Raw genomic sequence first — 19093 nt, 5'->3', positions numbered from 1 at the left:
AGAATACCTGCAGGGGGAAGGAGATGTCCACCAGATGGACAGAATACCTGCAGGGGGAAAAGAGTGAAAGCGCAAACAAAAGACAAAAAAAAGCAGGATGACAAGTGATGAAGAGGGAAAGAAGAGGTGAAGAAAATAGAAGTGTTGAAGAGGAGTCCTTCTGTGGCAACCATCTCTTTCTCCATAAAAGATGAGGTTTGGGAGGCCGAGGAGGATGATAACGGACTATGACTTTTACTAGGTATACTATACTAACATGGAAAATTAGAAACAAGAAACGTGGACTCTTCATTTCAATGTCATCACACTAACAAAAAACAGTAGTATGTTTGAAGAAGTCAAACTACACTATATGTACAAAAGTATGTGGACACCCTTTCAAATGAGTGGATTTGGCTATTTCAGCGACACCCGTTGCTGACAGGTGTATAAAATCAAGCATACAGCCACGCTATCGCCATAACATTGGCAGTAGAATGGCCTGACTGACGAGCTCTGTGACTTTCAACATGATACCATCATAGGATGCCACCTTTCCAACAAGTCAGTTCATAAAATGTCTGCCAAACTCGAGCTGCCCCAGTCAACTGTAAGTGCTGTTAATGTGAAGTGGAAACGTCTAGGAGCACCAACGGCTCAGCCACGAAGTGGTAGGCCACACAAGCTCACAGAACGGGACCGCCGAGTGCTGAAGCGTGTAGGACGTAAACAAACGCCCGTCTTTGATTGCAACACTCACTACGGAGTTCCAAACTGCCTCTGGAAGCAAGGTCAGTACAATAACTGTTCACCGGGAGCTTCATGAAATGGGTTCCCATGGCCGTGCAGCCGCATGCACCACGCACAATGCCAAGCGTGGGCTGGAGTGGTGTAAAGCTTGCCGCCTTTGGACTCTGGAGCAGTGGAAACGCATTCTCTGGAGTGATGAATCACGCTTCACCATCTGGCAGTCCAATGGACGAATCTGGGTTTGGCGGATGCCAGGAGACCGCTACCTGCCCCGCTATAGTGCCAACTGTAAAGTTTGGTGGAGGAGGAATAATGGTCTGGGACTGTTTTTCATGGTTCCCGGCTAGGCAGTGATGGGAAATCTTAATGCTAAAGCATACAATGAAATTCTAGACCATTCTGTACTTTCAACTTTGTGGCAACAGTTTGGGGAAGGCCCTTTCCTGTTTCAGCGTGGCAATGCCCCCGTGCACAAAGCGAGGTCCATACAGAAATGGTTTGTCGAGATCTTTCGGATGAATTGGAATGCCGACTGCAAGCTAGGCATAATTGTCCAATATCAGTGCCCGACATCACTAATGCATGTAGCTGAATGGAAGCAAGTCCCCGCAGCAATGTTCCAACATCTAGTGGAAAGCCTTCCCAGAAGAGTGGAGGCTGTGACAGCAGCAAAGGGGGACCAACTCCATATTAATGCCCGTGATTTTGGAATGAGACGTTGGAAGAGCAGGTGTCCACATACCTTTGGTCATGTAGTGTATTTAAATTCTTCTGCATACTGATGTTCTATGGATATTCAGCCCACTAAGATATGCCATCAGACAAATTACATTGCAAATGGTGCACTTGACCATGAATAATAAAAATATATATATAATTGAATTGTAATACATTCATTGGCTACTGACTATGTGGAACATTAGCTTATTAATGTGACAAGTGTTTTTGGGAAAATGTACATAAATCATTGTATGATTTAACATGAATATTTTAGAAATGAGTAGTTGAGGACGTGTGTTACATACGAGTTCGTCTGCCTTAGAGACCATGGCTACATAATTCTCATCACAGTCCTCGGAGTCGGTGCTGGAGGCGGTGCTATGCACCGAGGGAGGCCTGGGGGGCATGGGGAACCTGGAGGGACTGAGCAGCATCACACACACACACTGTTTAACACACCGTCGGTACACACACACACAAATAGCAGCAGTGCCTGCAGAGTTCCCTGCAGAGAAAAAATGACTCAAAAAGACAAAAAGCTATTTTCTAAGACATGACTACTTTGACATGTTATGAGGTGACTAAAGTCATGCGTGGAGGGTTAGTGTTCTGATAGAATACCAAACCTATAGTCACATGCAGTAGAAAGGAATTCAACTAAGTTGACGCTGACCTAAGGTCAGCTCTACGTTTTACTCCCAAATGGTTGGGATGTGGTGTGCGACAATAATCCTAGATCTGTGCCTAAGGGCCACTTTGACCCTGAGCTGCTGTAGAGGTGAAAAGTCAAAAGGGTAAGACACTTACTCCCGAGCAAAAGACCTGGTGACAGGCGAGCGGACGGGCGCCGATGACTCCTCCCACTCAGGTAGGGGCTTGATCTCCAAAGGGGCGGGCTTGGCTGTAGAGGGGAGGGGCAAACACCCCCGTCAGTCTCATCACGTACCATCATTGCAACACAATACATTCCATCATACAAAAGGTGGTGGGGATGTAGGCTTTCATTTGGCCAACAGAGGTCCCTAAATGCCACAATATCTCCTTGCAAGACTAAAACTGTAGGCTAGATTCCAATATGAGAAGTTGAGTGTAATACAAAAATGTAATCAATTGGTTATAGGTTTATAGAGCACGTCCACATTGAGTGTCCACAGCCAAACGTTTCCACATGGTTAACGTAACAGAGCCCAATCTGGCAACCCGTGTGCTATAGAAACACATTCAGCATAGCTCCCTCAGCCTGGCTAGAAAACACCATCTGGTGCTGCAGTCTACAGGACAGCAGCACTAACACTTCTCAGCCTACAGTACAGCACTAAACACCCGTCATGCAAACCAGAGAGATATATATACACATATCTGAACAGAACATAAAGGGAAAATATCATTCATCGTAACTGAGCAATAAACATTCTTCCATTAGAAATACAATAGAGCACATGATAGAATTACATGTTGAAACAGGAGCATGCGGAACAGTGTTAAAAATACAAGAGGTAGTTGGTTAGAACAGTCCATCACTGGTGTGTTTGTGTGTGTCAGTAACCTAAGAATCAATTATTGTATTGGTGTAATACATTAACGCTATTGATTATTTTGAATATGTGGGCTTGAGATTTGGTTGTTGGTGCGGTACACAAGTACACTGACAACGTTCTACGTACTGGAGATCTTCCACCCGGAGATATGATCTTTGCACCATTTCCTGAAGAAGCCTAGAGGATAACATCTCTAGGGTGTTGGTGAGGTTCAAAAGCGTGTTATGAGAACAAAATGTGGAATCAGAAACGACAACTGAACAGAAGAGGGGCCCCGCTGGTCCAGGAGTTAGTTGATTGGATGAGACAGGATACCATGTGATGTCACAGGTCACAGGAGAACATTCAGAAGCATGCGTTGAGTTCAGACACGTTTGGAGAGAATGAGAGATGAGTATTCAGAACCAAGTTTCAGGCGTCGTTGTTTGGTAGTACCTACCCTTGCGTCGTCTTGGGAACTCCCCTACGGTCTGAGAGTCGGTTCGCTCTAAACCAACCCCCTTTGCTCTTATTATTTTAGGACTCTGACCTGATTGGTTAAAAAAGAAGACTTTTCACATTACCATCATTGATAAAACGATGACATCATTGCAACCCCTATTTTAATAAAACCCTGCCATGCAAAGCCGACAGATCAACAGACTGTTGAGAGACAACTCACTACTTCCACCCTACCATTGCTTCGTCCCTATTGGTGTATATAGTGTAAAGACAGGGCCATCACCATGGCAACAGCAGACGCTAACATTTCCCATCATGCACCTCACTCCACGCAACATGGTTGTGACTAGAGGGAGTACAGCTACGACCGGAAGTGACTTTTCATAGCAGGTTAGGAGAACATTTTCCTAACCTTAACCTATGTCTCCTAACCTGCTGGGTCAGTTCTCCTAACCAGCTATGAAAAACTAACTTCCGGTCATAGCTGTACTCCCTCTAGTGAGAGCCCTGTAACATGGCTGGCCTCAGACTTGACAGGACAACAACATGCACCAGTATGAGTGTGGAAGATCCACTGAGAGGCGAGTCATTTTTAGTGCATCAACACATCCACAACAGCAGACAAAAGCACACAGTTATCTGTACACCAGCAGACTGACGTTATAACCTTATGTATAACCCTCACTATAGCCAGAAAACACAGCGCACTCCAGATAAAACCATGGCAGACATTTAGAATTGACCCCATAACAGAGCCATGAGGAAAGTGAATGAATGAAGCTACTTGTTGGCATCGACCACAGATGCTTCAGCCTCACAAGACCTCACCTACAGAACCAAACCGAGCAAGCGAGGCCCAATCCCAAATGGACCCCTGGACCCTATTCAGTTGTGGAGATCTGAGAGGAATTGATTTGTTAAAGCAATATGGTCAAACTTCCACCAAGTGCATAGGGTCTAGCCTTCGATTTGATTTGGGATTTGTACCAGAGCCAGAGGGAAGGCTCGAGAGATCAACCCTGAAGCCAACAGAACACAACAACCCTACAAGAACACACAGGCTGGACAACAGAGGTCCCAAACTCAGCAGGTGGATAGCAGTGGTGGATAGGTGAGGACAGAGATTGCATTGAGATGGAAGTTCACGGTGATGGCCCATGGTTATGAAAAACTCAAGCAACTGTTTGCCGATCCCTTTGTCGCCGTAATAAGGAGCCCCTGACTACAGTAACATTCCAGTCTAACATGTCCTTGCACTGAACCACTCACATCCAGCACCCCATGATGACACCATGGAAGACACAGGAATGAAAATAACCAAGAGTCAGTGACCTGAAAGTTAAAGCTCTAAGCCGTGAACACAGAGGGACTGACTTCAGGATTTCTATCATATTCCCCTTTCTTCTCTACCATTGACAGTGACTGGTAATGACCTCTGCTTTGGGTCTGCCTCCCCCGTGGGATATTCAAATCCTTCCCGCTCTATTGAAATGTTCCCTGGTGGGGCAGGAGGGGGCTGTTGCTCCATCAAAGAGGCCCTTTTAGAGGGGGGCACGACAATGGGGACAGAGGTGACCGCTCTGGGCTCCGGGCGCTCCATGGTGATGGTGGCCCAGGCCGGTCACCCCCCCAAAGCCTCAGAGAGGGCCCCCTGAACTCATGGACAAAAGTCCCTTTGAATGGGGTGAGGGGGATAGAAAATGAGGAAGAGAGTGGGCAAAGCTAAAAGAGAAGGCTGAGAGGAGGGTGGATGAGGTCAGCGGGAGAGGCTAGTGGGCTAAACTAAAAGAAGGCTGAGAGGGTGGATGAGGCTTTGTCTAGAACACTGCCTACATTGAGGAGAGAGGTCTAGAACACTGCCTACATTGAGGAGAGAGGTCTAGAACACTGCCTACATTGAGGAGAGAGGTCTAGAACACTGCCTACATTGAGGAGAGGAGCAAAGGGTGAGCCACAACAATCCACACTCCTGTCTGATGCCATACAGGAATTGTATAATGACACATTATGAAGTGTTCTACTTAAGCAATAAGGCACCTCTGGGGCACCTAAGGGCTGTTCGTATACACTGCCCAATGCAGAGTGTGCCTGGATACAGCCCTTTGCCGTGGTATACGTTCTGGTATAGCACAGCTTTTAGCCAATCTGTATTCAGGGCTCGAACCACCCAGTTTATAATTCAAAATAATGCAATGGTAATCTGCCTTTCATAACCATGAGCCTTCACATGTAACTGTGCGTGAGTTAGAGTTGAATGCCAGGATGTGGAGAGACGAGCAGTTGTGAAAACGTCGATGCAACAGCAGATAAAGACAAACGTACCAAGATTATCTCTCATTCAAAGACACACCCCCATTCCCATTCACAGCCACACCCCTTCACCCCCCCAGCCATCCACCCTGCCCCCCTCTCCTCCCTCACCTTTGCGGTCCGGTTTGAGGTTGCGGTCCACGGGCGGGGGCTGACAATCGCTGATGAGCATGGGCCTGCGGGGTGGGGTATTGGGGCTTGAGCGAAACCCCATGTGGGCCGGCGGGGGAACCTGCTTGCCCAGGGAGAACTCTAAGGTGCCCGGGCCCGGGGTCATGGGGACATAGTTGGGTTCCATGATGGGTTCACAGCCCGACAGGCTGCCGGAGCGGTGGTGGGACGGGGAGTTGGCGCTCATGGGTACGTAGTTCTGGTCAACTTCCTCCATGGACTGGCTGCCCACTGGCATCATGCCTTTGTTTTTCTGGAGGGGAGGGGGGGCAGAGAGAGAGGCAGGCTACATGAGGGCATAGACAGACGCAAGACAAAAACACGTGTACACACACACACACACACACACACACACACACACACACACACGAGAAATGTAGTAAGAGGATGCAACCTTCCCTTATCTTAATCTGCGTCTTAGTACACTTCAAAACTCCATTGTCATAACAGTCCAATACTTGGAAGGATCAGTATCAATGTGAGACGTCCTTTACGTTGATCGTTTTAAACTGATTTCAGGAGCATGTCGTGTAAAGACTGACCAAGTAGCTGTTGAAGCTTTCGTTGAAGTCAAACGAGCAGCTCTTGTCAGAGGGAAACGTCCGAGGGATATCGTAACAGTCCTGGGAGCCCAAATCTGCAACAAACATGACAGAACATTTAAAACCAGTGTAAACACAACATAACCAACAGTATAGTAGTCTAGGTAGGGCTTACAGCAGTATGAATCAAAATGGGGTTAAATACTAAATAAAAAGGGAATACAAATGAACCATTGGAACCACAGTAAGTGTTGAGCAGGGAAGTCTGTCATCTCGGCACTAAGGCAGCTGGACTATAGTTGCCGTTCTTGCTCTGGCCATCATGTGTAACTTCACACTAATGGATTTCAGAAGGAGTTCAGACAAACAGGATGATACGACTTGGAAGGTCGCCAGACTCTAAAGCCAAGGCAAGCAAAGCCTACTCTGGTACACAAACGACTAGACAAACGGTGAATCCCGGGACATTTGCAAAATGTCTTTGTGTTAGTTTAACAGACAGGTTTCATGTTAAATGATAGGAACAGACTTGGACTGGATGTAGCTGGGTATAATGTTTTATCTTGAACTTTAACATCCAATGCTTTTTTGGTTGTGTAAATGATCGTCCTTTAACTTCTCTAGGGTAGGGGGCAGCATTTGGGATTTTTGATGAAAACATGCCCAAATTAAACTGCCTGCTACTTGGGCCCAGAAGATATGCATATAACTGGTAGATTTGGATAGAAAACACTAAAGTTTCCAAAACTGTTAAAATAGTGTCTGAGTATAACAGAACTGATTTGGCAGGCGAAAACCTGAGAAAAATCCATTCCGGAAGTAGTTTTTTTTGCTTGTTTTGTAGTTTTCTATTCAATGCCATTACAGTATCCATCGACTTAAGACTCAAATTGCAGTTCCTATGCCTTCCACTAGATGTCAACAGTCTTTAGAAATTGTTTCAGGCTTGTATTCTGAAATATTAGGAAGTAAGAGCAGTCTGAATGAGTGGACCCTACCGTGTCACATAGCTTTTTCATGTGCACGACCAAGAGTGCATTTTTTGTTTACCTTTTATATTGGCAACGTTATTGTCCGGTTGAAATATTATCAATTATTTAGGCTAAAAACAACCTGAGGGTTGAATATAAACATCGTTTGACATGTTTCTATGATTTTATGTCTGCCTGTTTTGTCTGCATTTGAGCCTGTGGATTACTGATGGAGGTTTTTGGATATAAAGAGACTTTATCGAACAAAATTAACATTTATTGAGTAAAAAAGGGATTCATTTTATCTCTATTTCTGACTTGTGTAACTCTTCTATTTGGCTGGTTACTGTTTGTAATGATTTGTCTGCTGGGCTATGTTCTCAAATAATTGTACGGTATGCTTTCGCCGTAAAGCTTTTTAAAAATCTGACACCGTGGTTGGATTCACAAGAAGTTCATCTTTAAACCTACGTAAAATGTGTTTTGTTTTCTGAATTTCTATAATGAGTATTTCTGTATTTGAATTTGGCGCTCTGAGAGGGCCTCAGTGTTGTTTCTCTATTGCTAGTAGAGCAAATGGGTTGGGAGCATCAAATGTACATAGAGTTTGGGACTGAGGCACCAAACTGCTTTCTCCTAAACTCTGAGGCACGTGTTGTCTGTCTGCATGGTAACCGAACACCACTAATACTGCTACACCAGATGTCCTTGGAGGCAAGGCAGTCTTCAGCTGTGAAAAAGTATTTGTAATTAGCCATTCAAAAACACATCTGTCGCGTCAAGATAATTATCCTGGAGGATTAGACACTTGCTTTGCGCTGCAGATGATAGTGTTGGCTGACAACAGCACACACCAGCCATGTGTCGTTATGAATATCCTGTCGATGCTAGCTAGCGTATTTAGCCTTTATAATGATGCACACATATATCACTTAGCCTAATGATTAGTGAAAGGATGTGGTACCCTGTCACTTAGAAAAAAGTGAGAGTGAAATGGAATGCTCGTGATCAATTATATATATATATATATATATATTTTTTTTTCTCATCTATTTGACAGGACTAATAAATCAGGAACAATGAATCAAGATCAATCAATGAGCCATACCTTTCCTGAGGCGTGATGAGTCCATGGTGCCGATGGTGTTGCTCCTCAGGGCCTTGTTCCCGGCGCTGGTGGGCACGCAGTAGTTCCCATCCGTCTCTGACATGGAGCGTGGCACACAGTACGTGTCCGTGGGCGAGCGCTCCGCGGGAGGCGGCGGGTGCCCCGGGGTCAGGGAGCTGAGGGAAGGCTTGGGGGGCCGGGGCGGAGGCATCCCATCCCCACCCTCAGACCCACCACTCGCTGGACCTCGAGGCACCTGATAGGTACAGTTACTGCCTGGTGTGGGAGGAATATCGTAGCTAACCGACAGGTTCCTCATCTGAGTCTCCATGGAGGGCTTCCGCGAGGGAGCGTTGAAGACATAGAGCTCCGGGGCGTCGCCGTCGACCGGGACAGGGGGCGAGGAGGCGGAGGCCGACTTGGGAAGGAGCACAGTGTCCTGGGAGTAGGAGCGGGGGAGGTGGTAGAGGCTGGAAGAGAGGTCGCCTCCGCGGGAAGGCGGAGAGTCATAGATGGAGGAGGCAGAGGAGGGGTGAGGGGGCAGGACAGAGGAGAAGAAGCCGTTGGCGTGCTTAGAGGAGGAGCTAGTGGAGGTTGGTGTGCGGTGGGCGGGGACGTTGTCGTTCAGGTCCGTCTCTGACGAGGTTGACTTGGAACACTCAGCGTGGGCTCTGTGGCAACGGCACAGATATATAAACATCAGAAGGCTGAATGATGTGTGAACATTTCACACACACTTCAACATAGATTAGTGATATGGGTTACAGCAACAGAACCACCAATAACTCCTATTGAGGTCCACTGGATATGTTGTTGAGCAGATCGTATTGAGTTGTAGGTTCAGTATAATGATCCATGTTTCATCCTGTGGATCATTTCAAAACATGCAGGGTCAAACACTGCACTGTCCTTTGCCAAAGGTCTATTGACATATTAAACTATTCTGGATCATTCCTCATTTTCCTGTGAGAACAGCCAGGAGCTGAATTTTGGATTAATGATCACTTCTCAAACATCAATCCCAGAGGTAAGTGCTGGGTTAGTTTTGTGTGTATTTACAATGTGTGTGTGTGTGTCTACATGTATATGTGCATGTTTATGAACCTGTGTGACTTTGTGCACAAGTGTGTGTGTGTGTGTGTGTGTGTGTGTGTGTGTGTGTGTGTCACTCCACACTAGACAGGCTGCTCCAGACTCACTGATTAACCTGGGGAGGCGAAGGAGCCCCTTTGCTCTCACACTCCTCCAGGAGGAGGTACTCCTGGGGGAGAGGAGTCACAGAGCTACACCATCACACACACAGAGAGGAGGAGGAGAGAGTCAGAACCACATCAACAAGAGAGAAGAGGCACTGAAATATGGACAACCTATACAGACAGTACAAGAGACCTACTAAAGCACAAAAGAGGAAAGTAACTGGGAATAGAGGGAGAAGGGGAGAAGGGGGGGGGCTAAAGACACCATACTTTGTATAAACATTTAAATAAAAAAACTAAAAAACGAGTGACAAACCTAAAGTACATTCTATCAGCAGACAGATGGAGATGAGATGTCAGAGAAACACTGAGGGAAATGTCACAACACCTCTCCACTCTGTACTGATGGCAGAGCTGCCCTGTCACATCATGGACCCCACACCCACCTGTTGGGCTCTGGCTTCTTGCTCTCACAGTTGACCAGCCACAGGTAGTCCTGGGGTTCGTCCAGGCTGGACTCCGAGTCCAGGTGGCGCACGCTGACCGGCTGGTAGGGAGGGGGCACGTTGGTCAGCATGGCCGGAGGACCCCCCAGGCCAGGGTGAGGGGGCGTGTCCACCACAGAGCCACCGCTGGCCGCCTGGTGGGCAGCCTTTGCCGCTTCTGTGGGGAAGAAAGAGGGGGGAGGGAGGGGAGACCGTCAGAACATATGTGCATTGCACACCGGAGTTAGGACAATGATGTTGAGAATGCTGCCATGCACAACAGTTATTGTTCTGTTGTGATATTATAGGTGTTTGTATGGTTAGATTTCTGACTTGTTTGTGTACAGGAAGCAGTATAACGTTCTGAACACATGACTGAGATACCGCAAGATACAGCAGTACAAAACAGGTGATGAGTCAGACTTGAAGGACACATTGTACGTACACAGGCATGCATGCGTCTGGGAACCACGCAAATACAGACTTTCAAATCTTCACAATCAATGATTACGCATGAGAAGTACAACCATTAAATTAAAATGTAGCATTACATGTATATTACAGTTTGATGGAATCTACTGAGGAAAATAAACCCAAATGCTTCCTTCCTTCCTACAGCTGTTGTATCTGCCAATGTTATTCACACCATTAATACTCAGCTATATTTTTATCCAAATCTATGTTTTGCCTTTTGAATCCCAACCATGGCCAGACAGCATTTCCTCAAGGTCTCTGCCTTGTCCTTCTCCATGTAGGTCTGTGTGGAGACGACTGTGCTTGGTTGGGCTCTATTCATAATGTATTCTCTCTGCCTGCATTACTCCCCACCTACACTTCTCAGTGTACGCACACGCACACCATCTTTGAGTGGCTCCCTTAAGTGCTCAAGCTCAAGGATGCGCACCCTGAGATGACAGCTGCTCTCTGAATCTTTACTCTCTCCCTCTCGTCCCATCCTGCTCTTCCTCTCCTCCACTGTTTTCTCTTGTACACCCTCTCGCTCAATCACGCCCCAATCAGTCACTATTCTCCTGCTTTATCCTGTGCACTCTCCTTCTCTCCCTCAATCACTCCCTATACATTGCATCCCTCTACCTCTTCTCCCCATTCCCCTCTTCAGTTCTCTCCCTCCCGCTCTCCCCTCCTACTATACTACCTCTCACTACTATACTGCTTTATACACTATCACTCACTCTCTCCATTCCCTTGTTTGTCTGTCTTATGTGCTGATTCACCCAGGCAGCAGGAAAATCCCTTTCCTCCTTAATCTCCCCCTCCCACACCGCTGGGCTACAGTCCTGCTGCTCCAGCCCCCTCCACTCGCTGACATTTCCCCAGCCACGGTGCACCCTCGCCTGGGCACGGGAGTGGGCTGAACTGTCCCCTCTTTGTTTGTGCTGTATGATCAGCGAGCGAGACTTCGCGAGGCACAGAGCGCAGTAGCCAAGGCAATATGAGAGCCACACCGCTCGACCACAGAAGTCTGCATGGGTATTAAGACAAACTTGCTGCTTGAAACCATAATAAACTCAACATTCCAAAATGGCCCCATAGATAAGTGATACGTTGTGGTTGAAGTTACACTAGAGCAGGGAGGGTAGGATACAGCCACAACACCGAGGAAGGAGTGAAGCTGACCTTGTTGGCTACATGGTCTCCCTGTTGTCATAGATGTAGTGGGTACTGCTGATATCATAGTCCAGGACATTTCTCCTCGACTAGGCCTCTAAAATTGTTCCCTAACATTCTGATTAAACCCACATGCATTACAATAGTGAGTTTAGATTATAGGGTCCATTTCTGCAACTCAACCACAGCCTAAAATTAACACGCACCGGTTGCAAAATGCAGGTACATTTTGGAATTGGTTTTGTTTCATAGCTGGTAAATGAATCACACAAAGTCAAAGAACTACGAATCATATATAGCCTATACCACCTCTGCTGCAACACGGCAGAGTGAAAGATTCATTTTTAGAAGCGCTACGCACAGGCATAAACGTCGGTTTAATTTACAGAAAACTTTAAGTCTACTGATGTGAGACTTTGTCCTTGTGTTTCTTGGCCATTTTCATTGTTTTGTTCACAAGCTAGGTTGTTTTTCTATGTTTGAGTTTCAACAGCTAGAGAGGACAAGACAACTCTTCTACGAGTCAGACTCAATCTCACAGGCACAAACATGAAGACTGGAGTCACGTTACCACGGTAACCCCCAGCTCTTAAAGGGACAGGTGAACATGGTCTCATCTGTGATCTTTTGGTTAAAAATGTAATTAATTTACCACATTACTTCTTACTAGTAATAAATGTTTTAGAAACATTACAAAGCTCATCCGTTTTGAGTGGCTGATAGATTTTCCCATATAAAAAAATAGAGGTGATTTTAGGCCCTGAACTCGACAGTACCTCCCATGTCAGCTGAGAGGGAAGTTCAGGTCCAGAGGCACCTGTATGTGGCCCCCACTGATGACGGTGGGAATGGACGTAGACGGAGGAACTCTAAATAAACCACAATTCCGGTTTGGTGGGACCCACTCACTCACTTTTCCCTGAGTAAGCGCGCACGTGCAAACGAAGTAACGAATGTGAGAGAACAAATGAGAGGGAGAACAAATGAGTAACAGAAAGAACGCAAGAGAAAACAAATGAGAGCAACTGAGAAAGGGAGAACAATAAAGGTAGAGAAGGAGAAAGTGGCAGTGGGGCTCAGCTTGGGGGGGGGGGGCACACAATGCTTTAATTATACAGTACAGGGAAACATGTGGTAACGTGAACCCACCTGAAGACACGGCTCATTAGGCCTCATTAAGCCTGTGCTGGAAACAAAGGCCCCTTGGCACACAGTGTCCAAACCTACACTACACCAGGATATAATCATTATGTGAGAATAATACGTGTGTGGAAAGACTACCGTTTCCTCATGCATATCACAGTTCTGTTGCATTTCTGCCTTTCTCTCACTGTATAGACACATCTCAGAGTTCCTCTCGTGTGTGCGTGCCTGCGCAGGGATGTGTGTAGCATCATTACCGTCGTCCGTGGGGTTGAAGCCGCAGATGTCACAGATGTAGCGGACCCACTTGTTCATGTCGTCCTCCGTGTCGGCCACCAGGTAGAAGACGCGGTCGATGGTCTTGATGTCGAAGATGAAGCTGTGCTCCAGGTCCTTCTTGTTGAACGTGAGCCCTGCGTCCACCTGTGGGGGGGAGGGGGGCTAGCGTTAGCATGTAGCTGTAGCTTTACCAACCACGTAACAATAGGGCTTAGCATTAGCACGTAGCATTACAAACAATAGGGGTAGCAATACCCGTTGTAGCCACAGCAGCTATAGGCCACTGTCAATGTCATAACTGTCATAACTGCCTTTAGCAGTATTAGCTAGTGGTACTGTAGCATTACTAGGACCATTAGTTTTCCCTGATCACATGACCTGACAAAAGAACGTATTACATAACTAGGGTCCAGAGTAACAAACTCCGGGCCCTAATCAGCCGTAGCATAAGTACTGTTTCACCTGTTCACACAGGTTGAGGTCGATCACGCGGATGGGCTTCTTGGCGTGATCATTCTTGTAGTACTCCAGCACGTCTGGGTCGCCCGAGAGACGGCCGCTGCGGAGAACAAACCACCGCTTCTTCCATGCCTGCAGAGAGACGTGAGACATTTTAATGTTGATGATCTGTTCACATATCATCCCTTACTTAAAAATTCCACAGTACACCCATACTCTCCCCTACCCCCACTTGAAAAGCTAAACAAACCCCTGAAGACTTCACAACAACCCATAATTTTGGGCATGGCCTTGTCCTAGAGTGGCTCAGTGGATCAGACAAGAGCGAGAGAGAGAAAGGTCACTGTGGTCGCTCATACGGCTCCATTCCTGGCTGACCACAGGCTGGACAGGGGCTTTGTTTTTCCGCCCTGGCCTCTGTGTGCTTCTCTCTAACCCTCCCTCTAGCTATCCCTCCCTCTCGCTCTCTCCTCTGGTCCTGTAAGCCACACAAGGACAGGCCTGTGTTCAAAATTCACCCACTCTCCCCCTCTTCTTATATCCCAATCCATCCCTCTACAGCCTCTCCATCTCTCTCCTCTGAGCCCCACTAGGACAGACAAGCCAGAACTATGTGTCTGGAACACCCAGGGCCCACAGTCACTACAGACAGACAGTTTGGCCTGGTTAGGTCTAGTAGCCCGACTGTGGAAGAACACAACCAACCACTCTAAAAAGGGCCACAAGCAATTAGGATTTTACAATAGGATTTGTCCTCCATCTGTCTATGAGACACAGGTTCCATCCAAAATGGCACCCTATATAGTGCCAAACTTTTAACCAGGGCCTATAGGGTTCCATTTGGTACACAGCCACAGTGCTTCCAAGGCAGATAGGGTGTAAACACAGGGCACAAGACCCAGACAATGGGATATAGCATAGGAAAACTACCTAAATAGAAACCCATTCTATTTCTATGGCAGACTTAAGACTGTGGGATGGATAGGGTTGACAATGTGGAGTGGTTTAGTTTTAGTTGCACAAAGGCACTAAGAATAAACCCTGTGTGTCAGTGACCGTCAGGCACTACCATCTGAAAGTCAGGCAGAGGAGGGAACGAGACAGAACCAAGTGAGATGCCTAAACAGGAGTCTGCTCACTAATGCTTTTATTTTTTTTACAAATGAGGCCCGGCCCATCTAGATGTCTTGTCACCTAAACTGAGTAGCTTAAACTTATAAGGTTGTTAATTTGTTCAATGAAACCTGCTCCCTGAACTAGGAGAAGCTAACTCAAGGATAAGCAGGGCTAAAAAGCACATGATGAAAACAAACTGTGGCTAATTGCTATGAGCCACCAACTCTGATTCGCTGAGTCACTTATTCTAAGCTTGAGTTTTTTGGAAGGATTCATTCCCTGATTGCAGCTTTAATTGTGCTTAATCACTCCGCTTCAGGTTGAGCAATATTGTGGAGCGAAATAGACTGCCTATCAATGGACACTTGATAGAGCTATTGAATATTGAACAGTGAAATTGGATACAAAAGATGACATAACAGAAAACAAATGCTATTCATGGAATTTCAAACAAGGAGGGGAAACCACACCAGTAGAAAAACAACTCCCCTTGGAGAGCAGAGCCCTGGCCTCACCCGAGCACAGCCAGCAACGGCCTGTGAGGAATGCAAACTAAAAGCTTTGTTGTTTTTTCGGGTTAAGATTTGAACCGGATTAACAATGCTGTGTGTTTTTCACCCTCCCTTCAATTCTTTTTCCATCCACAGAGTTCCCTTTGTTAGCGGGCCAAGCTCCGGGTAGGGACGAACAGCCAGGAGGAGAGGAGAGAGAACTCCGGGTGGGAAGAGCATCGTCCTGCTGTCCTACTCTGTCAACAGGAGAGTCGACCCTGGAGAAATAAACAGGCTGGCTGGCTGGAGGAACTTTACATGGGTGCGCGGGCGCGCACACACACACACACACACACACACACACACACACACATGCAGCAGTGCACAGCAGAAACACAAACACAGAGAAATGCACGTTCACACACACACTTCGAAATTCTAATAGACCTACATTCATGGCACAACCCTGCAAAAACCCCTAACACTCCTTACAGTCATGAAGTAAACATGCCGGCGCAGGGTTCAAGACGTCTGCTTGACCCCGCCCTGCTCCCACACAGTATGCTCCGCCCTAAAATATCTACATTTAATAATCACTGTTTATTCAACCATAAAACAAGAACAACCAAAAACAGCCTCCAGATAATACACAGAGCAATTAACTCTGTGTACAACTGGTCCTGTCCAGCATGAACTGCAGCCTAACCTAACCCAAGCAGCACACATTAGCATGTTGTTGATGCGTTGCTCTGTTGCGGTCAGAGAAAAGAGGAGGGCGACCCCTCTCTCTGGTACATGACAAAGCACTCTGGGCTCAGGTTACCCTGTAGGGACACAGACAGGGCCATGGGGTGAGGTTACACTGGGGGGAGAGAAAGAGCGAGAGGTTAGGCCAGGCCTGAGTCGTGTTCATTTTTTGCTAAGCATTTCTTATTGGACAAGCTCAGGTAGTTCCTTCCCGTTTCAGTATTTTTTCTACCGTTTGGTGCCTAATGAAAACGACCCTGGTTTAAAACAGACATGGGGACATTTGACAGACGCTCTTATCCAGAGAAATTAGGGTTAAGTGCCTTACCTCAAGGGCACGTCGACAGATTTTTCACCTAGTTGGCTTGGGGATTCGAACCAGAGACCTTTCAGTTACAAGCCCAACGCTCTTAGCCACTAGGCTACCTGCCACTCTGCTGCTATCCATAGTAACAGTTGGTCTGACTAGTTTCAAAGGTGGTTGTTAAGAGCTTGTTGAAGAAGGCTTGTTTGAGTGGTGCTTCACTGTAACTTCAATACGGAGTACTTGATTAAGGGGTGCTTTTCCCATATTAGCATGGTAGCAGACCGTGTGTAGGGGTGGGAGGGAAATGGTCAGGGATGAAGAGCTGAGGGAAAATATGAGCAATGAGAATCACTCAAAGGCTCTCTCTCCACTGACCCACACACCCCATGTGACCATTCCATTCAGCACACCTCTACTCTAGTTAACACTTAGTTAAATTGGTCCCTGTAAACCCCTGCCAGGTTCCTATCCAGTGAAACTGCACGCAACCAGAAATGCCATTGGTGTCTCCAGCCAGACTGCCAATGGCATCTCGCTGACACATACTTTCTATTGTCAGTGGAAAACAGTCCAAAAAGCTCTTCACAACAACCACACATGACAGTGAGTGATGCACACAGTAGCTGAATAGCAGCACTGTTAGACAGTAACTGTCCACAGACCTAGCCTGGTTCCAGATCAGTTTGTGTGGTCATGGCAACTCTTATGGCCCTTGTGACAATTACCATAAGAGACGGCAAGACAGCACAAACAGATCGGGAACCAGGCCAGCACAGACCTACCGTGTGCTATCGATCCTGAAAAGGCCAGCAGTGGCAATGAAGACTCTAGCAGTGCTGAACCCCTGTTACTGTCCTCTTCTCCATTGTAGTCAATGAGGCACAGAAGTCAATAACCCAATAGTCCCCAAACTGATCCGAGAGCAGTCGTTACTGATCACAGAACACAGCTAATCCAGTTTGGTCTACTTCACAAGGCCCAAGACGATAGAGTAGATCTCAACTGATCACAAATCAGTCCTTACATACAACCAACCAAACAATCGAAGTAGTAACCAAGTGTGTGTGTTGACTCTTCACTGTCCGGGGGAGTGGAGTGGGACGAGACAGGAGGAGCCCCTGGTGCAGCAGCTGTCCCCCCCCCTCCTCCCTCTCCTCAAGCGCCCTCCCCTGCCCTCTGATAGGGTGTGATGCAGGAAGAGACCCCTGTGCCCGCTCCAGCCTCCAGCCAGACAGAGACACCATTGAGGGGACAACCGGGAGGGCTGGATGGGGGAATGCCATCCGAGTGCAGTCACACTGTTGCCATCAGGGCCCCACTGACCCAGAGACAAAGACAGAGAAAAGAGGGGGGAGAAGGGGAGAGAGATGGAGTGTCTGAGAGGGAGATGGATGAACAGTATAGAGAGAAGAGAGAGGTAAAGGAGGAAGACAAGAGTGAGTGAGAAAGAAGATAAGCGGGAAAGAGAAAGCTAATACAATATACTTGAAGCACTTTACCACATTGGGGGTTTCCCCCCAATTGAAGACTGGTTATGGGGTGTGGGGGGTGAATCAGAGTGACAGGGACAGATGTTAGGGAAGGGGGTAACAGTGGGTGGGGCACGGGGCCCTCAACCGCCACATTCCTGGCTATGGCCTTGGTGCTGCCCTCGGCCCTGCCCTCAGCCCTGCCCTCCTATCCAGAGAACAGTGGGCTTTGTTGGGCTTGACTTTATCAAGCTGCTTTATCAAGGGGCAGCTTGAAGTTGGAGACTCTTATCTCCCTCAGCTATCTGAGCAGCTAACCAATCGCTGCAGCTGTACATAGTCTATTGGTAAATAGCCCACCCTTTTTCACCTACCTCATCCCCATACTGTTTTTATTTATTTACTTTTCTGCTCTTTTGCACACCAATATCTCTACCTGTACATGACCATCTGATCATTCATCACTCCAGTGTTAATCTGCAAAATTGTAATTATTTGCCTACCTCCTCATGCCTTTTGCACACATTGTATATAGACCCCCCCTTTGTTTTCTACTGTGTTATTGACTTGTTAATTGTTTACTCCATGTGTAACTCTTTGTTGTCTGCTCACACTGCTATGCTTTATCTTGGCCAGGTCGCAGTTGTAAATGAGAACTTGTTCTCAACTGGCCTACCTGGTTAAATAAAGGTGTTCTCAACTGGCCTACCTGGTTAAATAAAGGTGAAATAAAAAAATATATAAAAAAATAATGATGTAGCCTAGCGTCTGGTTTATTAGTGATAAACACAGACCCAGATTAAAACCAAACAATACCAACCCATCATACAGCATGATGTAGCCTAGCGTCTGGTTTATTATAGTGATAAACACAGACCCAGATTAAAACCACTCCTGTACTTAGTGTTTATAATGGAGAATCTTCTTTGAAAGCTATTTAAAGTAGTCCAGGCGTGGGCTTAATCTCTGTGCAACCGCCCTCGACTGTTCTAACAAACTAACTAACGTCTATTACATAGTCTAACTGTGGCACATCTCATAATAAACAACCAAATGATGCAATAGTGACAGTGAACATTCCAGAAGGATAAGCACACCAGCTGGTTGGGGAGTTCCACCGGGCTATAATCCTAATCAAAGAATGTTCTGGAAGGGGAAGAGAAGAAGAAGAATGGGACATTATGCCGCCATTGAGGACAGTGATTAATGACAAGCTCCGGTACTGTAGCTAGAAATGAGGCC

General features: G+C 46.8%; 1 protein-coding gene across 21 annotated transcripts in view; it reads right to left on the bottom strand.

Moving 5' to 3' along the window:
* The window catches only part of LOC109880426 (GRB2-associated-binding protein 1), a 73458-nt gene that overhangs the window by 10094 nt on the left and 44271 nt on the right, over positions 1–19093 (bottom strand). For 4 of the 21 annotated variants that reach the window (XM_031837905.1, XM_031837906.1, XM_031837904.1 and 1 more), the window contains exons 3-12: positions 13725–13853; positions 13241–13406; positions 10173–10389; positions 9730–9813; positions 8531–9201; positions 6452–6546; positions 5850–6195; positions 3427–3516; positions 2257–2350; positions 1755–1872 (exon numbers count right to left, since the gene is read on the bottom strand). In XM_031837905.1, the coding sequence (XP_031693765.1) occupies positions 1755–1872; positions 2257–2350; positions 3427–3516; positions 5850–6195; positions 6452–6546; positions 8531–9201; positions 9730–9813; positions 10173–10389; positions 13241–13406; positions 13725–13853 (2010 nt within the window). Of the gene's footprint in view, positions 1–1754; positions 1873–2256; positions 2351–3426; positions 3517–5849; positions 6196–6451; positions 6547–8530; positions 9202–9729; positions 9814–10172; positions 10390–13240; positions 13407–13724; positions 13854–17164; positions 17469–19093 lie in introns of those variants that run through there. The other 17 variants (XM_031837911.1, XM_031837923.1, XM_031837924.1 and 14 more) reach the window with 9 other exon arrangements.

This window comes from Oncorhynchus kisutch, linkage group LG12 (genome assembly GCF_002021735.2).
Source record: "Oncorhynchus kisutch isolate 150728-3 linkage group LG12, Okis_V2, whole genome shotgun sequence".
NCBI lineage: Eukaryota > Metazoa > Chordata > Actinopteri > Salmoniformes > Salmonidae > Oncorhynchus > Oncorhynchus kisutch.
This window is presented reverse-complemented; position numbering and strand designations above follow the sequence as displayed.